The sequence below is a fragment of the Phaenicophaeus curvirostris genome, chromosome Z, assembly GCF_032191515.1.
Source record: "Phaenicophaeus curvirostris isolate KB17595 chromosome Z, BPBGC_Pcur_1.0, whole genome shotgun sequence".
In the NCBI taxonomy this organism is placed as follows: Eukaryota; Metazoa; Chordata; class Aves; order Cuculiformes; family Cuculidae; genus Phaenicophaeus; species Phaenicophaeus curvirostris.
In genome coordinates, this window is record NC_091431.1 from 52,125,768 (window position 1) to 52,147,447 (window position 21,680).

The 21,680-nt window shown below is 40.4% G+C and overlaps 1 protein-coding gene across 1 annotated transcript in view; it reads left to right on the forward strand.

The window, feature by feature from the left end:
• The window catches only part of CMYA5 (cardiomyopathy associated 5), a 47,978-nt gene that overhangs the window by 20,876 nt on the left and 5,422 nt on the right, over window positions 1–21,680 (forward strand). The window contains exons 3-9 of the mRNA XM_069880702.1: window positions 1,560–1,655; window positions 2,336–2,569; window positions 4,974–4,996; window positions 6,897–7,018; window positions 11,369–11,518; window positions 12,514–12,660; window positions 16,083–16,227. Of these exons, the coding sequence (XP_069736803.1) occupies window positions 1,560–1,655; window positions 2,336–2,569; window positions 4,974–4,996; window positions 6,897–7,018; window positions 11,369–11,518; window positions 12,514–12,660; window positions 16,083–16,227 (917 nt within the window). The remainder of the gene's footprint in view (window positions 1–1,559; window positions 1,656–2,335; window positions 2,570–4,973; window positions 4,997–6,896; window positions 7,019–11,368; window positions 11,519–12,513; window positions 12,661–16,082; window positions 16,228–21,680) is intronic.

Here is a 21,680-nt window from a genome sequence, read left to right on the forward strand (position 1 = left end):
ATTGCAGTTCTTCCTCTCAAAACAGCATGCATGTGCTATCTTACTTTTCCTATATCAGATTTTTCATATGTAAGTATATAGATGTTCCTTTCTTGGCTACCAGCTATTTAATCTCACCCCAGTGTCTAAATGGTGAAGTCTCTTTCACGGCACATGTTTGGTTGATGATAATACAGAATTTGTGTAATTTCACTAAAATTCTAGAAGGGCTAGTATTACTGATTTTCTTTTATCTTTATGTTAACTTCTATGCAAAAAAAAAATAAAAATTAGGAGGATATTGATATGGTAGTGTCAAATATCAGTTTTTATAAACCATCTCCATGGTGTGCAGATGCATGACAGCAGTTTCTTCTTAAATATGGCTATTCACGCTTGACTTACAAGTGATAATTAGCCACCAGTAAGTCAATAATAAAGTCACAAATCCCAGCTATCTCTTGAATGTACCTGCACTGGGACACGTCAAGTTGAGCCACAAATAAACATCCCATGATATCACTCCCTGGCTGTGGAGCACAGACATGAAGCCAGTATTAAATCTGTCTATATCATTGGCTTGGCTTCACATAATTTCTAGCACTGGGGGCTCAGGTTACTCTGAGATGGTGTTTATATGTTTCTTGTTACTTCTGTATAATTACTGAGAAATATTAAGATAACAAAATGCTTGTCACGTGTATTTTAACTGTAGGAACACAGTTTCACAGCAAGTGAAATGAGGTGTGGATGGCATCTGTCAGAATTTACAGGTTATCTTGACAAACAAAAGTTTGCCTCCAAATCTTGGTGATTGGCCCTAAGTGTTTTTAAAGTGTGCTTTCAATTGTACAGTCCAAAGTGACATTTATAATTAATGGAAAGTCATATGCTAGTTTTCAACAGATATAGCTGTAGAAGTTTGCCATAATTGGAAGCTGTTACCAAAAGAAGTTAACCTTCCTGTTAGGTTTATGCCAGCTAATTAAAACTAAGTATGTTCATAAGTTATAAATTGCACCTGAGCAGATGGCCATCTTGCTTTCAGAAAAGGTCAAGACGACCTAAGGAAAAGTTCTGAGTCATCTCTGGTGTCTATTGTCCCTTGAACTGCTTTTGCTTCCACATGTAATTCAGATAGTGATTTTGATGAATTCTGGTTTGTAGGAAATACCTTTAAAATTCTAATTTTAAAAAATCCTCCTGTTTCTGTTAGACTCATAATTACCTGCATTATTTTCCTTTTTGTGTGCTTTTTTTCTGTGATCCCTCAAGGACCCTCATGAGGCTCTGAGTACTCTCAGTCTCTACCAAGAATTCAAAAGGTTCAACAAGCTTATAGATGCTTAGCATCTTATCTAACTGAGCTCACTTTGGTTTTTTATTTTGGAAACAGTTTTGTGACTGTTCCAGTTGCTATTTCTGTGCTTGTCTTTGTAGCCACGGTAATACTTGAACTTAATTTAGCAATTGTTCCAATGGTGGCTCATGGCAAAACAAATGTATTCGTCTAAACTAAGTTGCATGTAAAAACTTTATAAAATAACAAGCTTATGCTACTGAAAGATTTTCAATTTCAGGATCATTTAAGTGAACTGTCAGCAGCACTGGAAGAAAAGTCAATGAAGATTGAACAGTTCGTGAGTGATATCGAGTTACTATTTAACTCTGTTGAGGTAAGTCCAATGTTTTATCACACTAGTTCTCTTTCCCTCTACAAAATTCCCTCTAAGACATGGTTGTCTTGTTTTGTAGTGTCATTGATTCCACTAAAATGGGTAGTTTCTCCAGTCCTCAAATTGACTTTTCCTGCTATTAACTTTAGCAGAGGAAAAGAAGATTTTTTTTTTCCACATTATTGCAAAGTGGAATATGTGACTGTCAAGCACTGGAAGAAAAAGTTCCCTTAATTTTATTTATGCTTATAAAAAGCTTACACCATTTATGTCTATATTTAGAATCCTGTGTGCAGCATCTGAATAAGTTGCCCAATGTCTGAAGTTCTTAATGCCCAAGTTCTTAAATCTTCAGGACTGTATTAATTTCAGTTGAAAGGATGGATTTTTTAGCTATTTTGTTGTCAGACTTCCTGTCTCAGTGCTTAAATATCAAAGTCTAATTTTAAACATTAATAGTAAAAAAATTTTTTTAAAAAACAGCCATTCTTTTGAATGTATTTCTCTAGCATTATTTCTCCCTGATGAACTTGCTTGCAGAAATAAAGTTTTCCTATTGTCAGGATGCAAGACGGAGTCTGGTGGCTGTCTCATGTATGGGCATTTGAGAATTTCTGTGAGTACATTAAATGCTGTGGTTGTATTCTGCAGATCAATTTACAACTGTTTTTATTTTGCAGGAAAACTGTAAGAGAAAGGCAAGCTTATTGGAAAAGCAGAATGAAGAGATGCTTAAGAAAGCAGTAGCACAATATGATGAGAAATCAGAGAACTTTGAGGAAGTGAAGAAGATGAAAATGGAGTACCTGTATGAGCAGATGGTTAACTTCCAGCAAACTGTTGATTCAGCAAAGGAAACTTTGGAGACAGCAGTAAAAGAAATGGAAGACCTCGATGGATTTGTTTTCCTAAATGTAAGTAAAAATGACTTTTGTACTGTAGCTTTTACGATACTAGTTAGGAAAGCACTTATATGGTACCTAGGCTGAGAATGAGTTATTTACCTTCCTTTTTTTCCCAAAATCGCTAAATCCTGCAAGCTCAGGTATTCCACTCTGAAACTGCTATATCATTTTCTTTTCTTATGTGAATGCTCAGAGGGAATTGCAAAGATGATGCATAGGATGAAAACGTGACTTACATCATCAAAATGGTTCTGGTTTGTTTTCTGAAGAGAAGGCTGAGAGACAGTTTGTCTAAAATTAATTATCTATTGAAGAGTAAGAAATGGCAGAGTAGAAAGTACTTTACTATATGAAAAGTAAAGGTGAAACAAGAAAATGTAGTTGAAAACTATGTGAATCCCAGAATCATAGAAGAATTAGGGTTGGAAGGGACCTTAAAGATCATCCAGTTCCAACCTGTCTGTCATGGGCAGGGACATCCCACTAGACAAGGCTGCCCAAGGCCCCATCCAACCTGGCCTTGAACACTTCCAGGGATGGGGCAGCCACAGCTTCCCTGGGCAACCTGTGCCAGGGCCTCACTGCTCTCATGGTGAAGAAATTCTCCCTAATGTCCAGTTTAAATCTGCCCCTCTCCAGTTTATAACCATTCCCCCTCATCCTATCATTACAAACCTTTATGGACAGTCCCTCTCCAGCTTTCTTGTAGCCCCTTTCAAGTACTGGAAGGTCACTAGAAGGTCTCCTCGGAGTCTTCTCCTGTCCAGTCTGAACAAGCCCAATTCTCTCAGCCTGTCCTTGTATGGGAGGTGCTCCAGCCCTCGGATCATCTTTGCAGCCCTCCCCTGGACCCATTCCAACAGCTCCATATCCTTCTTACGTTGAGGATTTCGAAACTGCACACAGTGCTCCAGATGAGGTCTCACAAGAGAGGAACAGAGGGGCAGAACTGCCTCCCTCGACCTGCTGGCCATGCTTCTTTGGGTGCAGCCCAGGATACGGTTGGCTTTCTGGGCTGCGAGTGCACATTGTTGGCTCATGTCGAGCTCCTCATCAACCATGTGAAGCAGGATTGTTGCTGGGTTATGGGTGTTTGAATCTTTTTAAAATTAGCAGACATAGACAGTAGCTATGCACTTGAATTACTGAGGCTGTGATAAATGTTTACTGCTGAAAAAAATAGTGAATGGCTCTGTACTGCTTAGTTTCCAGCCATGACAATGGGCTAGGTTTAGGAATGTGCATGTGAAGTGCACGCCTGTAACAGTTCTTTCTGGATGTAAAAACCATCCCTTGTGATTCTATATGACTGGAGTTACCAAGCTCATACACAATCCCTAGCTGTAAACTAGCTTCAGAGGGTCTTCAAGTTAGTCATTGGGTCCTCCAAGACTGTTCTTGTGTCGCAAGCTTTGTCTGTAAATAAGCTGTGGCACTTTCTCCTCTATAGAACTATATCAACACCCTTGAAGGCGATGGGATTTCTGGGACATTAATCTTCTCCCTTTAGGAGGAGAGTAGCACAGAATGGTCTGGAAATTGCAGAGAAACTATCCTGAGATGCAAGAAATGAAAAGTTCAGTTACTGTTTAATCACTGATCAGGCAAAATAAGATCTTTCCAAGTACAAGCTACCAGTCCACATACTAGCAGCTAAGAAATGGTGGAGCAAGTTGTCTTTCTTCCCTGCTCCAAGCTATGCAATGTCTTAGTATCCTGTAATGAAGTGATTGCTGTAGTAGATTGACTGTTTTGGGATGTGTGAAAAATACGCCTTATTTTCCTAAACTTTGTGAGGTGGGTCAGTGTTTTGGCAAACAGATTACTTTTTAATCTGAAATTCTTTCTTGAGGTGTGAAAACTATTAGATTCCCTACTCCTTTCTGTTAGTGATAAAGAACAGGAACTTTACTGTCCATGAGCCAGGAAACATTAGCTGAAGATTCACATAGCATGGGAGAAACTTGCTCTACAAGTACAAATCTCACCAGCTTCTAGCAAAAAGAAGTTAGGAAGGAGATTTGAGCCAGAATTTGGATTTAAATGTTCTTAAATTGCCTGTGATTTCTTTCTGTAAAAACCTTGGTTTAAGTAAGTAATTGACTATGCTCCAATTTTTAAAACTGGACATTGAATATTCACCCTTTAGGAGCTTAAACCACAGATTTAGACGCTAATAGGCTGCTAAGCCAGAGCTTTGAAGTGGAGTATACTTAAGGAACTAAATTCTCTGCTAGTGTGGATGAGCAGAATCCCAGACAACATCAAGGAAAATAAAGCCTTATGTATTTTATGTCTGCCTTATGTATTTTATGTCTGTGGGGAGTAGCAATACCACTAGCTGAGTGGCTCTTCAACATTTTCAGCATTTTGAAAACTGTTAATACATTTCTGTTTTTTTTTTTTCTTCTAGTCATCTAAAGAATTAAATAAAAGGTATGTGAAGCATGTGTAAAGTGCACAGAAGTGAGTATTAGGCCCAGCATGCTGTCTGCTGTATTTTATAAACCTTGTAAATAATGAAATTAAGAGAAGAGGTTTTATACTTGTTGCTGTACCTAACTGGATTTGAAGTTTTGCACATATTTTGTAATACATCAATTAAAGAAGTGGCATTTTAAAGTGTCAGTTCAATCATAAAACCCTATGCAGACATTTTGAAACAGATATACCTTGTAGTTATTATTATTCACCCATATATGACAAGAAGAATTTTGATCATGCTGCCATCGCTTAGACATCGTTGGTATGCTCTTTTTTTTTACTAGTCTTGTTCTGTATTACCTGGTCTCTGTGAGGTTAGGATGCAAAGTGAAATTCACATGACTGGGTTTGTTGGGTCGTGTTTCTGAAGACAACTCCAGAAAAGAAAGTGACATTAAGTAGCTTTCAAAGGCTTAACTGAAGACTATGGACTGATATTTTCCCATGACCCTTCATTGGCACTGCCTGATTCAGGATGTGTCAGAGGGCTGGTGCATAATCAAAGCTGCATCATGCTCCACTTGCACATACCAGTAAGCACACAGAATTGCAAATGGTTCTCTGCAATGTGTGGCTTCCTCAAGGGAGTTGTTTTCTGTGAGACCCATCCTTTATGAGAGAAGTGTTTAATTATAGGCTTTTATTCCCCTGATAAATTTTGCAAGTTGAACTACAAATATTCAGAGAGTCTGGTTGCAGGCTCCTCCTGTGCAAGCCCCCAAACATGCTTTGCCTGTACCACCACTGCTGGCTTTCCCCAAAGTTATGCAGTTCATATCAAATATACCCTTGTCAGTGCTGCCTCAGCCATCACAGGGATAGGCATGCTGGTATGGACTGGGGCGTGATAACAACACAAGGATTCCAGTTTGTGCTCAAATTACTGTCCCAGGAAAGCAGCCAGAAACAATATGCCAAACACCCCTTCATGGTTTCTAGTAATCTGCTGAATTAGGTCTATAAATTTCGACTCACTGTTGTAAGTCAAAGTGTGAGGCTCTGGGCACATATCTGCAAGTAGTTTATTGTGTAAGAATAGAGCCAGTGTAATCAGACAAAATAGTTTTCCATGACTTTCTGTATTCTTGGTCTTAACTTGTTTACTTACACACTCAACTGGAAGCTTTTTCTGTTTTGTGCATGGGTTCATTTATTACTTTGCTCTAATAATATCTGACTTGCTGAAGACATTTAAGAACAAAACTCTATAATAATGCATGTTTTTCTAAAGAAAACTTTTTTTTTGTTGTTTGACTTTGTTAAGATTATATGTAATTAACTACTTCAGTGACTAAAAAGAAAGAAGGGGAGAAGTGCAAAATTCAGTTGCCTGGAAAAAAAAAATCTTTCATTTCCTTGAAGCTGCTTCTGCCCCAGAATTAACAATATGTTGGGGTTTTTACTTTAATGAACTCAGCAAATATGGACTAATTAAGTAGAATCTATCTTCCTTCTCATGTTTTTCTTGCTTGCCAAAAGCAGCTGCTTTACATTATGTCTATGGCATCAGCTGCTGCAGTTTCTCTCTGAGGTTTGTAACCTTTAAAGGCAGGGTGTCAGTAAGTCCAAACCGCTGTGCTCTTGGGAGTCTTGCTGTGAACTTCAAATCCTCACGTTCTCACGGGTCAAGTGTATACAGTCCCTGTGCACTTTCACTGTGCTCCTGATCTGAAATTGCACTGTTCTCCAAATATTCACAATCGGGGAAACAACTTATCCTTGTACGTTTTCCTCAAGTTCATGGGAAAATTTAGAGAAGTGTATGTTTACATGGTTTTTGTGTCTGACCTTTGGAAAACTATGAGATGTCACAAGGGATTTATACAGATAGCTATGTCTTTTTCCCAAATAGGTTACTTACTGCAATGGATACTACCCTCTCTTTAGAAAAGGTACCCAGTGCTTTCTCACTCTTCGAGCACTACGCAGACAGCCCAGGACAAAGCAATGAGCAATCTGTAAAACATGTGGCTGGTAAGAATCTCTGAATATTGTCCTTACAAAAGCTACCATTTTGGCAAAGCTTTGAAAATGTTAGGAAGCTAAAACCAGAATCTATTTGAGAAGCATAAACCATGTAATTAGCAATCAGAGTTGAATGTAAAATGAAGTCTAATTGTGCAAGAGTGTTTGGCTTATAGTAGGACACTAAGATGAGCAAAAGAAGGAAAAGTGGTAAAGGTGGGGATTCTTGCATCATTTCAGATATCTGTCTCTCAGAGTAGCAGAAGGTCTCCACCAGTAAACCTCCCAGAGATAAAGAAGTTGCTGTTCACTTGCAGGCAGAAACAGAAGAGGCAGTCAAAGGGTCTCCTGAGCTCTCTTCCCCTGAGCGGGGCAGCCCCAGCATCACTGGTGTGAGGAGAACACAGGGCTGGCTGACAGCTGAGATCCATCGGTCAGTGCCAAGTGAACAGAGGCACCTAAAACCTTCACAGGATGTGAAGGAAAAGTGATTAGCTGTAGCTGGAAACATCCTTTGTTTCAGAGGGCAGTAGTGAAAATTGCACATGATAAATGGATTTATTCATTTCTATATGATATTTCATGTCTTGTAAGAAATCTGCCTGCCTGGGCTTTCTGTTCTGCTTGGACATACACTTATAGAAATTACCTGGATCTGGATAGCAGCCAATGAAGAGTTTGTCAGCACCAGATTGTGGACAAGCTTTCTGGCTTTCTGACTTTGTTTTCTGGCTCACACACCTACAGAAGCCCTTATTATTACTCTTTGCACCCTTTGCCAAGTTCAGCTCCAGCTGTGCCTTGGCCTTGCTGACCACATCCCTACACAATCAGGCAGTGCCCCTATATTCTTTCCAGGTTACCTATCCCTGCTTCCTAGAAGAAGACCTAGAGGAAATAGACCTAGAGAACTAAAGGAACTGCACCTAGAGGAATTTAATAACTCTGAGACCTTAACTTCCTTGTCAAATTTCTATGGACTTGCCTGCGGCATTCAAAGCTTCTCAGGTGAAGCTGGACGGGCATTTGTGCATGCAGTGTTATCTCAGTGTCATCTTTTTAGGAAGCCAGATAAAAAGACCTTTATTGTAACCCACACTCAGTCAGAGCTAGTTTAGTAGTTACTCTCTTTTGCAGCTCCAGTTAACTTAGTGGTGCAAATATGCTATGTATCTTGGCTTAGTTCCTCTCTTTTACAGTTCCATGGGTGCAATCATTTTTTCCATCTGGACTACTACCTGCTGGCAAGATCATCCACAGAGACAGACCCACTTTGTCATACTGTATTTCCTTTTCCCACAAGTTGCTCCAACATGTTTTCCCCTAAACTGTTGATATCTGTTTTCCAGTTTGGTTGCATTAGCTACTCTGTTTGCTGAACACCAAATGACTCCAGAACAGTTTGCTTTGACCAATTGAAATGAATGACCAGTAAAAAGTGACCTTCAAATCTCCTCATCCTTTACACTTTCATCTCTTTCTCTTTCTAACATATCTGATTTTCATTCTTAACTTCCATTACCAACTATTGCTATTGTGATTTTTACTTTGGTGGGCTATAGACAAAATACATCTTTTTTTTTCCAAGATTGCACCATTCCTGAAAGAAAACAGAGGTAAATCCCTACACAAAACTCACAAAGCTTTATGTGGAATTGAACATCTTGAGTACATAATTTATCACATACTGGAGGCAAATGTTAGACCCTCAGAATTATTTTTTTACTGAAGCCTTTTGAGGAAATACATGTGAGTTTGCCATATTTCTCCAGTCCACATACTTTTCCTTCAGAAAGTATAATCTTTTACTGATAAATTTCATAGAACTTTATTCTACTACTACAGAAACATCTTTACTTCAAAACTGCCTCAATTTCCAAATTTTCTATAACCGCTAATGAAATTCTCAAATTCTTCTTCCTTTCATGTAAGCCACTCCTATTAACAAATAAGCATTAAAAATCTCTTTTGATATACCATTGAGCATATTGGAACTGAGACTTTGTCACAAGGAGAGTGGGAATAATTTAAAAAGTAAAAAAGAGTTTTCCAAAGCTTGCTGTGAGTCCTGCCTTTTTATATCAGAAGGCAAAGACCTTTGATGATTGTAATAATCTCCCATTAGAGTCACAGAGGAATGTAACTGCTCTCCTTCTTCAAGTTTGCAAAGCCAAGGAAATGTTAAATCTCATTACATTTGGAAAGCAGTAAATATCCATAAAACATTTGGGATTATTATTTTTTTTCTGCTGGGGGATATGGATTTTTGGTAGCATGAAGAAAAAAATACCTTACACTGCAGCCCTTCAATGAAAATTGAACTAATGAGAAAATGTCACACCTCTCTGTTGAAAAATATAGTTTAATTAAACTTACATTGCAATTATCTCATTTCTTTGAGTAAAACTCATTTCAAAAGGGACCAGCACTTTGACAGCACATAGATGTTCTGTTTCTGAAGAGAACAGTTCAACTTCTTGCTTTGAAATTACTTCCTTTCAAAAGTTTGTTTCATATTGTGCAAAAGGAAATTAGGAATCAGATGTTTCTCAGTGTTATAAAGCTGAATTTTGATCTGTAACTTTTTTTTTCAGAAGTTCCATTCATTAAAATGATTTCAATTCAGATTCAGAGTAATAATACATCTTGCAGTTTTGGGGTTTCTGTGGTCATAAATAGCAGTTTCTAGGGAACTTCACAGGGGAAAAGAAAAAAAAATAAAGCTAGTTTCCCCACTGGATCCACTGAACGGAACTCTTTTCCTAAATGCGATCCATTTTTAAATTGACCGACTGTAGATGTAGTCCAAAGACAAAATGCAGATTGTTTTTAGCAGTGAGAAGGATATTTTTTTTCAATGGGAAGCAGATGTAATCCTGCTCTAGTAGTAACTCTGTCTAAATCATAAGGAAACAGCCAGCATCTGCATTTGCCTTATTCATGCCACGGGGTATCATCTTCATTACTATGAAGATAACTGAAAGAAGCAAAAGCTTTCTGCTAAGATTCTAAGAGAATTCATGCAATATGGAAATGTACTGGGTGAAGAAATAGAATCATGTATTTTCATTCCCTGCAATCACTTTAACAATGAACATCTTTCAGGACTTTTTTGCTTCTTTCTTTCCCCTCTCTCTTTAAAGCCATAATTGTAGGGAGGGAACAATATATCATCAGGGGTGGAGCTGTGCCAATCAGTATGCAAAGTTTATACGAAATCTGGGGAACCTTGGAGGTCTTTGAAGCACTCTTTGTGAGGGTTGATCTTGCTTGTCCCATGAAGTTCAGGTGCTTTGGCAGAGGCTGCGTTCACCTGGGTACCCGGGATTCTCTGTCCACTGGGTCTGTGGGTAAAACAACCATGTCAGGTAGGACCACCTAGTTGTGCACCTGCAGTAGGAATCCACCTCTGGGCAGCAGTAGATGAAAGGCCTCGTAGTCCTCTCTGCGGTTGGAGCCTTCCTTTGCCTAAAGCACATCCTCATTGCTACCCATGTGAGTTAATTTGGCACATTGCATAAATCCCTTCCTGGTGTGGCAGATCTTTTCCCCTGCCCAACTTTTGAGGATCAGCTACATGTGTCTGCCTCTGGAGGAGGCTTTCTTCTCCCTCTTCCTATCAGTGACCTATGCTGTGCTGTTTGCTGCAAAGAAGTCTCTGCTTTCAAGGGCATCCTCTTCATAGGGTGTCCTCCCCTCTGGTGCCTGTGCTGCAAGGCAAGGTCAGGTAATGCAGAAGTTAGTCACCCAAAGGAGCCTGCAGGGTTTTCTGGCCTTTCCGAGGAGGCGGCTTGAAGTTATCAGGTGTCCCTTGGGGTTTCATTAGCACATGTACCTCAAAGTGGAGCGCAGATCTGGAGACCTCTCCCTGTGACAGAAAGGAGCAGGTTTCTTGGGGAAAGGAGAAGGATCACTGGAGCTATGTGACAGCTCTGCCTGTCCAGGGTTGCCACAGCCCTAACACTCCCTGCTGTAGGTCAGAAATGAACAGCTGTGCCACAACTCACCTACGTGGTAGTCCTGCCCCATGGGGAAGGATCGCAAGAGCTGGGCAGGGTGTAGGCACAATGCCTTGTGCTGGGTTCAGGTGGTCCCAGGGCTAGGATTAGATCTTATTTTGTGCACACTGTGGGGGAAATGGCTGGATTCCAACAACAAGCAAGTAATTTTTCTGTTCCTGGTTAGGAAGACCTATTGGTCTTAAACTGCACCAGTTTCCTATTTCATGTAATTGCTCTGCTTCTTCTGTGGAAATAAGCAACCTGAGTGAAAATAAGCAACCAGGTTGCCTCACAAACTGGTGAGTAATTTGACTGAAAATACAGGAATGTGAATAACAATGAGAAACTTTCTTCTCAGTCCCACAGACACCTACTGTCATACCTCAGGAACCAAACTCGGCCACCAGCACCTCCATTGCCATCTACTGGACCGTGAATGATGGGGATGCCATTGACTGCTTCCAGGTCTACTGTATGGAGGAGCTGCAGGCCAGCAAAGATGCAGGGGGTGTGTAAGGTCTTACCTTCATGACAGCAGGAGTCCCTCTTGCTCTGGTCTGAGGTCTGCAGAGGGGAGACCACACTGCAAGGAAGGGCTTAGGATGCCAAAAGAAGAGGGACCGTGAAGACATCATGCATAGGACTAAGGGTAGCAGTGGAGGAGAGCATGAGGTAGATGCTGTTCCTTCTACTACCCAAAATGCAAGACAAGTCAAGATCTGTGAAGCGTGGGGCAGTTGTTTGCAGAGAAGCAGCAAAATCCCTGTTGAAGTGCCCTTTTATGAAGTGTCCTGACCTTTAGACCACAGAGATGTGTCCACGCCACTCCATGGGTTCTCATGAGGATTGCAGATAGAGCTCCCAGAAGGATGGGTTTCGTTAGGTTTTTAGGCCCCTGAATACACTTGGAAAAATACCTCCTAATAAGAAGAAATGGCAGGAAAAGATAATCGGTATTTCCACAGTATTTCCATATGTAGAAAAGGGTTTTTTTAGAAAATGAAACTAAAATACGTCAAATTTTAAATATGAAATTGAGAAAAGAGGATTGAATTGCTTGTTCATTAAAAAGCTTGGGCTGATCATAAAGTCGCTTTAAGCAACTGGGCTCTGCAGAAATCCCTGTGTGTATGTGTATGCATGCTCAAGTATGCTAGGGGATTTTTATAATAGCTAAATTATAACTAAGTGTTGTGGAATGGTGAAATCAGGGTTGATAACTGCTGATTTTATGTCCAAAATTGCAGTCTAGTCCTCATTAGGAATGAGGGCCATAATCTCCCCTTGCCATCAATGAAGTATGAGTGTACTCAACTCCAGCGGACATCAGAAACTTTCTGTCCAAACTGAGTTGGAGTAAAATATGGAGATCTTTGATAGTAATGCTTCCTGGATTTTTTTTCAATTGACTGGATTTTATGTATTATTTGAAAGCTGTGATCATAGGCCCTACCAGTGCGACATGTGAATGTGACATCCTGTGCATGTATGTGTTCCTCCTAGCTTTGGTGGAAGAATACAGAGTGACAGTGAAGGAGAGCCACTGTATTTTGGAGGACCTGGAGCCAGATCGCTGCTACAGTGTGTGGGTCATGGCTGTCAATGGCACAGGCTGTAGCTTACCCAGTGAAAAAGTCATTTTTAAGACAGGTATGTATATGCTTTGGCATTTTATTATTATTTGGGCATTTGATTATTATAGGCTTCAGGTCCTTAGAAACATTCTAGTCCATAGCATTACTGAAACAGAAGAAAATGCTTCATTTAGTCTGTCTGGCAGATAGCAGGTAACTCACAGCTGTTTCCCTTTTTACAGAGATAGCAGAATAATTGTTCCTGGGAGGAAAATTAAAGATATTCAGATTCAAAGATGCTCCCAGTCTCGGGCCTCATGACTAGGGCATTGGGGCAGCACATGATTAATTTCTCTTATAGGCACACTGCAATGCTCCAGGGAAGCTCTGGAAAAGCCACCCAGCTGTTTCTTGCTGCTGTTGCTTCTTCTGTGGAAAATGGAGGTGACAGCCGCATTTTTTTGCCTCTCTGCCATCCTCCCGAATACATCTACATTGCACTGATTTAAATTATGTTCTTCTCAAGCAAAGGCCTGCTTAACTGAGGTTACATGCTGTGTCTAGCTCAGTGGGACACAAATTTCACATGTTGCTGAGAAGCTCTGCTGCTGTTTAAGTGGTATAAATTAAGAAGAGTAATTAGATGAGTATTGTTTATGAGCTTCATTTGACTGATTAATTTTTCTGAGCCTTAATTTCTTTAATAATTTGTATTGACAACACTATCACTTCTTGAATTATGAACAAGGTGAAGTATTTTGTGTCTAAGGTCCTCTTGCCAGATAATTTTTTTAGTGCTACGGGATAAAAGCAATCATTCTGTTCTTACAGTCACAAAATAGAGACAAGGGTATTTGACAGTTCCATAATGAAATAACTCTGTACAACACTGATGTATTATTGAAAACACTTGGCAGCAATCACAGCTTCAAGCCTTTTGCTTAAACCACCAGACTTCAAATTTGTGGATAGTTCTCCTTGATATTCAATTTGCACTCATATTTTTATCAAAGATTATTTTCTAGAGACTACAACGTAGAAATTCAAATTTTATAACCTTAATAATGTAATTGTGAGTATGGTGCAGAATTCCTTCCAAATGGTCGAATGATAATGAGTTCTTACTAAGAAATAATCTATTAAAAGGGGACTCTCACCACTCTGAAGCAGTTATTTTCAAGAACAGTCTTTGTCTTTTGGTGTCAGACTCACCATTCTTTTTCCCAAACTGACTTTTCCCAAAAGACTTTATTCAAGTCTTTGATGCCCTCCTTTGGCTTATTTCTTTAAGAAAACAAACAAACTAGATCAAATGAGGGCTCATTAAAGACCTTTCCTCAAGCTGAGGTGAATACCCTCTAGAGTGCACTGAGCTCCAGATGGACTTGTGGGGACAGTGATGCAAAACCACTGCATGCCCTTAACACCAAAGCAGGAAAGATGAGCACAGATAATAGAAAAGAGTTATTCAGTGTGAGCCTGGCTATTTTGTTATAAAGCTACTTCCTTCAAGTAGCCCAATGAACTTAGAAACAAGAATTTAAGGTTTAGTTTTAGTAATTCAGATTAAAAGTTGCCATGTACAATAACATAATTAGCTGGTGTATGCAGTTATAGGAACATGTGTATTAATAGTGGATCAAAGCTGTGCCTGTTCCAGGTGCTGGGAAGCTCCACGAGGTTCCTGTTTTGGGATTGCACTTGTAGAGGTGGTAGTGGGCCTGGGGAGTTGCGCAGAACTCATGTGGGTGCTGCTGCGGTGCCCCCTCTGCACCTGCCATCTCCTGCTCCTCCATCTCCCAAACTCACAGCTTGCCTTCCCCTCCCCTGGGGAACACACTGTTACCAAGCAGATTTTTCTCTGAGGGAATGACGCTGAAAGCAGCCAGTATCCCTCTAGCTCCCCTCCTCCCTGTTCATCAAAAACCGATCTCTGGATGAAGGCTTCTTGCAATCCTAAAGACTAAGTAGTGAATGTACCTTCTTCTGTTGTTCTCAATCTATATGATTCTCACCTTGTGTCTGAGGGGCAGAGTAAGAACTTACCCTTTTGGGCTCCTAGCCTCTTATATGATCACTTATATGAGTGCTACATTATTACTAGGAAATGAGAAATGTATTCTAACTGCAATTTGTTTAAGAAAATCTCAGAAGCACAGTAACAACATTACTTTTGGTATGCTCACTCCATCTACTTTTTAGACAGATAATCTCAAATAAGAAAAAAAAAAGCCTGATGTCTATTGACATACTGTTTGCACATACATTCATGTGTGTCAGTCGCTGAATGCAGGTATCAGAAGATTCAGCTATTAATTTTTCATTCTTCAGGAACAGATGCATTTAAAAACAGACAATAATCAAATATGTCAGAAGATAATTAAAGGATTATTGCTAAGGGAGCTACACAGATGTATTACCAAATGACAATCTAACCCACCAATCCATTGTTTTGCTGAATATCTAGATTAGCTATTCCTGCAGTAAAACTTCAAGTAGAGCTTAACCTGACTAACCTCCTGATTTTCACTAAACTAGGAAATCAATATATACTTGTGGGTGTTTTTCTTTCCTTTCCTACTTCTGACAAATTATTCCTCTTACAAAATAGAATCGATGCTTATTGCAGTTCTATAAGATTATCATGTCATAAAGTCATCAAATTTCTACTTTTGTCTTAGGCCTCCTATTTGGAACCTGATCTCCTTAAAAGCAAAATAACTTCCTATACCTTTTTTTTTTTTTTTTAATTAATAACCTTTCTTGTAAGGATTGGTATTCAGACTGTTTACATTAGTTTCAACCAGGTTGTGAAGCTCGTTTATGTTGCTGTTCCTTGGAAATGAAAGAGTAAGTGAATACAACTAATCCATTTTCAGCCTACAATGTCAGATATGCAATTTCACACAATAGCTTTTGATTACTTGCATTCAGTGCTCTATTTTACATTCCGTTTTCTGTCTTGCAGTTGAGCCTGTAGTTCTTAAACTGAGGCTCTAAAAAAGAGAAATTACAGAGCCAAATTTTAGCATTGCAGAAATAAACAGGACATATATAAGCAGAAAGTCAGCATCTCCCCATTGGTTCTGCAGCAGCATATTTGTTTTTGATGCCATTCATGCAGGGGCTGCTGAGGACAGGATTGAGATGATGCAGAGAGAGTTGTGGGCAGTGCTGCCTTGGTGCTCTGCTTCTTGAAGATTGGCAGATATGACAAAATGTTGCTTGAGGAAAGGCATAAAAATCTACACTGGCATTTTAAGGATGTGCAGAAATGCACATATATTCACAGTGACTTTCCCAGCACATTTGGGTTTTGGGTTTTTTTCCCCAATAACATAGCCCTTTGCCATTGAAACACAAACCAGCAGAAGTTTACAAAGGGATGGGTAAAACTGCTTTTTTTGGGCAGGTAAATCTTTCTTTCCTTTGTGAGCATCCTCGTCCATTGGCTGATGCCCTCCCTGCAGCACAACTAACATGTCCCTGTGTTCACAGCACCCGCCATCCCCACAATCAAGGCTGAGGACTGCACAGTGTGTTGGGACACGGCAACTGTCCGCTGGTGTGCCAGCTCAGCATCAACAGAGTCCTTCACCCTGGAGTACTGCCGACAGCACTCACCAGAAGGAGAGGGTCTCAGGTCAGTGTCAGTGCTGCGCTCACTGCTCGGCCGGGCTAGGTAGTTGCTAATAAGCATCCCCAGACCACGGGTCATTGTGCAAGAGGTTATCCTGCCTTCAACTATGCAAGGAATAAATCTGCTTCTGCGTGCTGAGGAGTTTACAGCACAGATGCTAATCTATGAGATTAGGCTGAGATGTAAAAATAATTTCTTTTTATTCTGCTTGACCGAGCATTGCTTTTCATTTGGGGCCAAAACTCTGGAGATGTGCTATCTGCAATTAACCAGAAGTTGCAGGGTTGGGCTGGTTGGGAAAGCAGTCACTGTCCCACAGCTGCAGGCAGGGCAGGGAAGGGAAGGTCAGCTGAGGTCCGCAGGAAAAAGCAAGATGAAGGAACCTCACCCAGTTTCCTCTCTTCTCTAAATGGACCAGCTGATTTTGTCATCTTCATCTCCTGGGGAGCCTGCTTAGGATCTTCACCTGGGGGCTAGTTCATGTGGACCTCATGGAGATGTGGCAGAGAGGAAAGAGCTCCACCCCCTACAGTCAAAATTAATAAAGTGGACTAAAGGGCTTACATGTTTCTGTAGACAAGTACAACAGTTAAATTTTGCATGCCTTGCTCCTTACACAAGAAGGCTAAAAATTGAAATAGAAAACTTCTGCAGGATTGGGAGACCTTTTTATCATGCACTATAAGTGTGCTGCTTTAATGCAGTCAAGGAGAGATCTTGCTCAGGCCTCCTGATTCTTGAAGAGCAGCCACAGCCTGCTGTGTTTCATGTGTATTTCATAAGGCCACCAAGACCCTGTTCATCTGTCAAAGTCACTGTTGTTCAGAGGGATAATGTAGCTGTTCCCAAAAAGCTGTGCTGTGTGTTTGCCCTTGAGTTTCTTCACTACTGAGTGGAATTGACTCTTTTTCTCAAACCTGAACCAGAAATTGTGCCAGTTTCTGCAATCCATGAATGAGGTATCAATAATACCAAGCAGTTTGGTTGAGTGCTTATAATTGTAGCAAAAAGCTGCCAGAAATGGCCCATTCCCTTTCTCAAGTGACCTTGTGCAAAATCTGATGTGTTTATAATTCTGCTGAGTCACATTTGACTTTTTGGCCTCCCTGTAGGCAGAAGCTGACCTTTTACTGTGACAAGTGTGAAAAACTCCCACAGGACAAAATCACAAATTTTCTCAGAATTTCTGTGGTTAAAATTTCTGTATTTATAGAATAGCTCTGACCTCCTTTTACAGTGTCAAAGACCATCTTTTACCACTAATTTTCCCTCAAGTCGATGTCTCTCTTTCCTTTCCCAAAAGCAACTCCCTGAGATTAACCTGGAAAACTACAGCAATGGCACATCCAATGATGAAGAGGTTTTTTTATTTTACATTTTCTATGTAATTTTTTGCATAAAGCCAAAGGAAAAAAAGACCCTCTGGTAAATGAAGCATACTGCTTGTATTGCACCCATCCAAGAACTTCAAGATGCAAGTTACAACTAGAAAACAATTTCTTGTTTAGGTGATATAGAGGCAAGAATTCCTGTGTCAAGTACCTATACCAGGCAGAATAAAACTGTGTCTTCATGCACACTTAGCCCTTGGGCCTGGAAATGCTGTAGTTTCGTCTGGTTGCTTTCCTCAAAAGTTTGTCCTTTACACATTTCCTGAGCAATATTAATCTTGGGGACCAGCCAAATGTCTCTTTGACATTGACAAAATCTCTTTGACAGAGAACTTGTACCTCTCATGCTTGCGGCAGTCTTGTAGCTGAGTTATTTCCCAGTTGCTAGGTGTGAGTTCACACACACTTCTCAGCAACCTTAGAAAGTTCATACAGCTGCTGGTGGGGGCAGATCATGAAAGCAGAGGCTGGGGAAGGATGCCCAAGAGAAATGCTGGAGAGGGCACCATGGTCCCATCCCACATCCCTGCTTTCACAGATGGCATTCTGGGAACCCAAGGCAAGAGATACTACCAAGGGAGCAGGCAGGGAGAAATGCCCACATCGGAAGCCAGAGACTAGTGTGAAGCCCCTAGTCTGGGCCAGCCCCTCGTAGCCTCTGGCATGTCACAGAATCACAGGGTGGTTGAAGTTGGAAGGGATCTTTGGAGGTTGTCTGGTTGTCCAACACTGCTGTTCAAGCAGGGCCACCTAGAGCCAGTTGCCTAAGCAACTCTTGAATATCTCTCCGGAGGTTTTGGAGCTGTCCTGAAGCACTCCTAGCTCCCCAAGGACAGAATTTGAAGCACATATGGAAATAACTGCTCATTAACGGTTTCCTTCTAAATATGATTAAAAAAAAATCTGTTTTCCCACCTGGGTTGTCTCTCAGCTTGCCACCTGAGGGACACAGTTTCATATAAAACCATCTTAAATCTTCTGCAGCAATGAGTCCCTGGCCTACTGCTGTGGTTTTCAAAGCTCCTTCCATTGTTGATTCTTTTTCCAGGATCTTTGTGAGGCTTTAAAATGTTTCTTTCAGTTTCCAAAGCTCTGTTATTTTCTCGCCGTTCAGCCTCTTTGTGTTGAGAAGTCAATGGAGCTGTGGGTGGAAAATGGAAAACTGTGAGAGATGTAGTCCATGGATTAAGTGTGTGGGCTGTTCAGATGGAAGCCTTGTATCACATCATAAGAAATCTGTAAGACCCAGGGAGGCAGAAATTAGTATAGTATGAAGTGAGTTCATAAAAGTGGAAGTGACTGAGTGCCATCCTCTCCACCAATGCGAGACCAACACTGCTAGTGACCGAAATTTTCTGTCTACTTATTAAGAAAGTCAAATGCTGGAAAGAGGAGAGGAAGCTTCCCTCCTGTTGTGTTGCCTACATAACTGTTCTTCCAGCTTAGCAAAAAAAGTATGGAAAATAGCAACTCTTCCTGCTCTCTGACTGTTCTGGGCTGGCCATCTCAGATAGCAGTGCGGACCATTGTAGGTGGTGCTTTGGTGATCTAATCCCAGAACAGCCAGAGCTGGGACAGAGAAGAAACAAATCATGTGGCTTGGATGGGAATAAACTCAGAGCTATTTGTTCTTTATTTTTAGCTTTGAGAGATTTTTCTTCTCATGCCACACACCTTCTCTGTGCTTCTACACATATCTTGTGAAGTTCACCTACTTTCAGATCTAATTCCACACCAGTGGTACCAGCACAGGCCTGGAGGTACTGTTCCACTGGAGATGGAAATGACAGTGACAAGACAGAGGACATTCTGAATCACTGTGAGGCATATCTTTTGTAATGTTAAAAAAATCCTCTAGATTTTGTTTCCTTGAAATAAATGAAGATGCTGATGAGAGAAACATCAGATTTCTCTAAAGCCAGGGAAGTCACAAATTCAACAGAGGACTGCTACTATAATATTCCTTGGCAATTTAAATGTGAAGAAACATGTAACTCCTTCCTGTTCTTTGAGTAGCACCTACATAAAATTTAGAGACTGGATTTTGAAACTTTAAAATTTCTCTTATAAAGACAGGGAGATGATGCTTAAAATATTTAACTTCAAATGTTTCTTGAATTTCTATGCACCGAATTTTCATAGAATCATAGAGTCATTAGGTTGGAAAAGACCTTAGAGACCATCAACTACAACCGTACCTGTCTACTACTAAATCATGTGCTTGAGCAGCTCATCTACCTGCCTTTTAAACGCCTCCAGGGATGGTGACTCAACTACCTCCCTGGGCAGCCTGTTCCAGCACTTGATTACCTTTCCTGTGAAGAAATGTTTCTTGATGTCCAATCTAAACTTCCCCTGACGCAGGCTGAAGCGATTTTTGTATCATGATACCCAGACATTGTGGAGACAGTGCAAATATAATAATATTTAGGCACAGGTCAGGATGCCTCATGCTTTGATAATAACATTATGTTTCAAGTCATCTATAAAGTGGGCAGTTGTACTTAATATAAGAAATAGCTGACATTAAAATTGTTGTAGGTGGATTTCTCTTTCTTTCACATCCAGTACTTAAGCTGAGCTCGAGGAAGACCTAGCTGCAATGCTTGTTACAAGAACTCAGATATGAAATAAGCTTCCCCCAACACAGTCCATACGCATTTTCCCTTCCTTTATCCCTCCCTACACATGACCTGCAGGCTGCAAGGTAAGCAGTCATCATACCTTCTCTTCATAAGTGCTTTTTTGTCACTGATTGTGGGGTCAACCTGAACCATGACAAGCTAGACTGATTTCTAGGGAGCCCTCAGTATTCACTTTCCTCCTTCACCTGATTCTCTGAGCAGAAGAAGAGATATATGTAACAAGACCTATTTCTTCTTTGCACGCTGCCTCTTGTGAGCTTGGACCTGGTTCAGGGTGTTGCAAATGAGATTCTTTCTTGTTGGCATATCCTATTTCATTAGTTGGCATCAGCAGAACTGTTCTTTAAGCCTCAATTGTAGCTAAAATTGATGGGCTTTTATTCTTAGATGGGTTAAAGCTGGCTAAAACAGATTACCAAGCAGACAATGCTATTCAAAAATCCAATCACTGTTTTACTGACCAGATCTGCTTAAAGTCCAGACTTTTCTGTCTCATTATTACAACATGCTATCAGTCTCAGACTTAAACATGCAAGCAAATTCTGGTCTGGAGAATTTCAAGTTTGAAAGAGACTCAAGTCTGAACTTTGGTGGCTGACCCTGTTCTGCAATCAGCTGGACCCAAAAATCTTCTCTGAATACTCAGGGTCTGGCATCCAGACTCCAAAATATTAATACCCCAGGTCTGCTCATTACCAGAATGTTCCTGTCTACTTGGATTTAGAAAAGATTTTGTGTTTTATTAATGAATCATTGGTTAAGTGGCACATAGTGAAAAAGAAGATCTACTAATTTCTTTGGAAGGATTCTCACCTACATGGCATTTTCCAGAAGACATAAGTAACCATACAAAGGAGGCACCACTGTGCTTAAAACATGTTGATCTACATGTTGCCACAAACAGCTTATGACAAATAGCTTAGTGTATCTTCCCTTCATATCACCTGTAAATACTTGCTCAAAACTCCTTTCTGTTGGTCTGTGCTTCAGATGCATGTCAAAGATGTCAGGATAGTGCTTTTAAGGAACAGATTGGGTGAGACTTATCTAGGAAGCACGGACAAATTTCTCCAAAGCTTAGGTGCCCACTTTCCCCCTGCCTCTACTTCCATCCCAGTTTTCTTTCCTCTCACTTCATCTGGATTTGTCTCCTTGCTCAGATCCTACCTTGTTTTGTTTTTTTTTAATCCGATTCATCCTTCCTTTTTCTCTTGTCCCCTGTACTCAGGTAACACTTTTTTCTCTTTCAAGCCTAAAGAGCTCAGGTTCTTGTCACAGAATTCATCAGGATGCATATCTTCCCTGAACCTTTCAGTAAGAACCCACCAGCTTGCCAAATTCCCACTGCTCTCCCGAAGTTTTCTCGTGGTTGGGGCTTCGGTTAGTCAAGGGGGTGAAGCAAACTATACAATTGCTAACA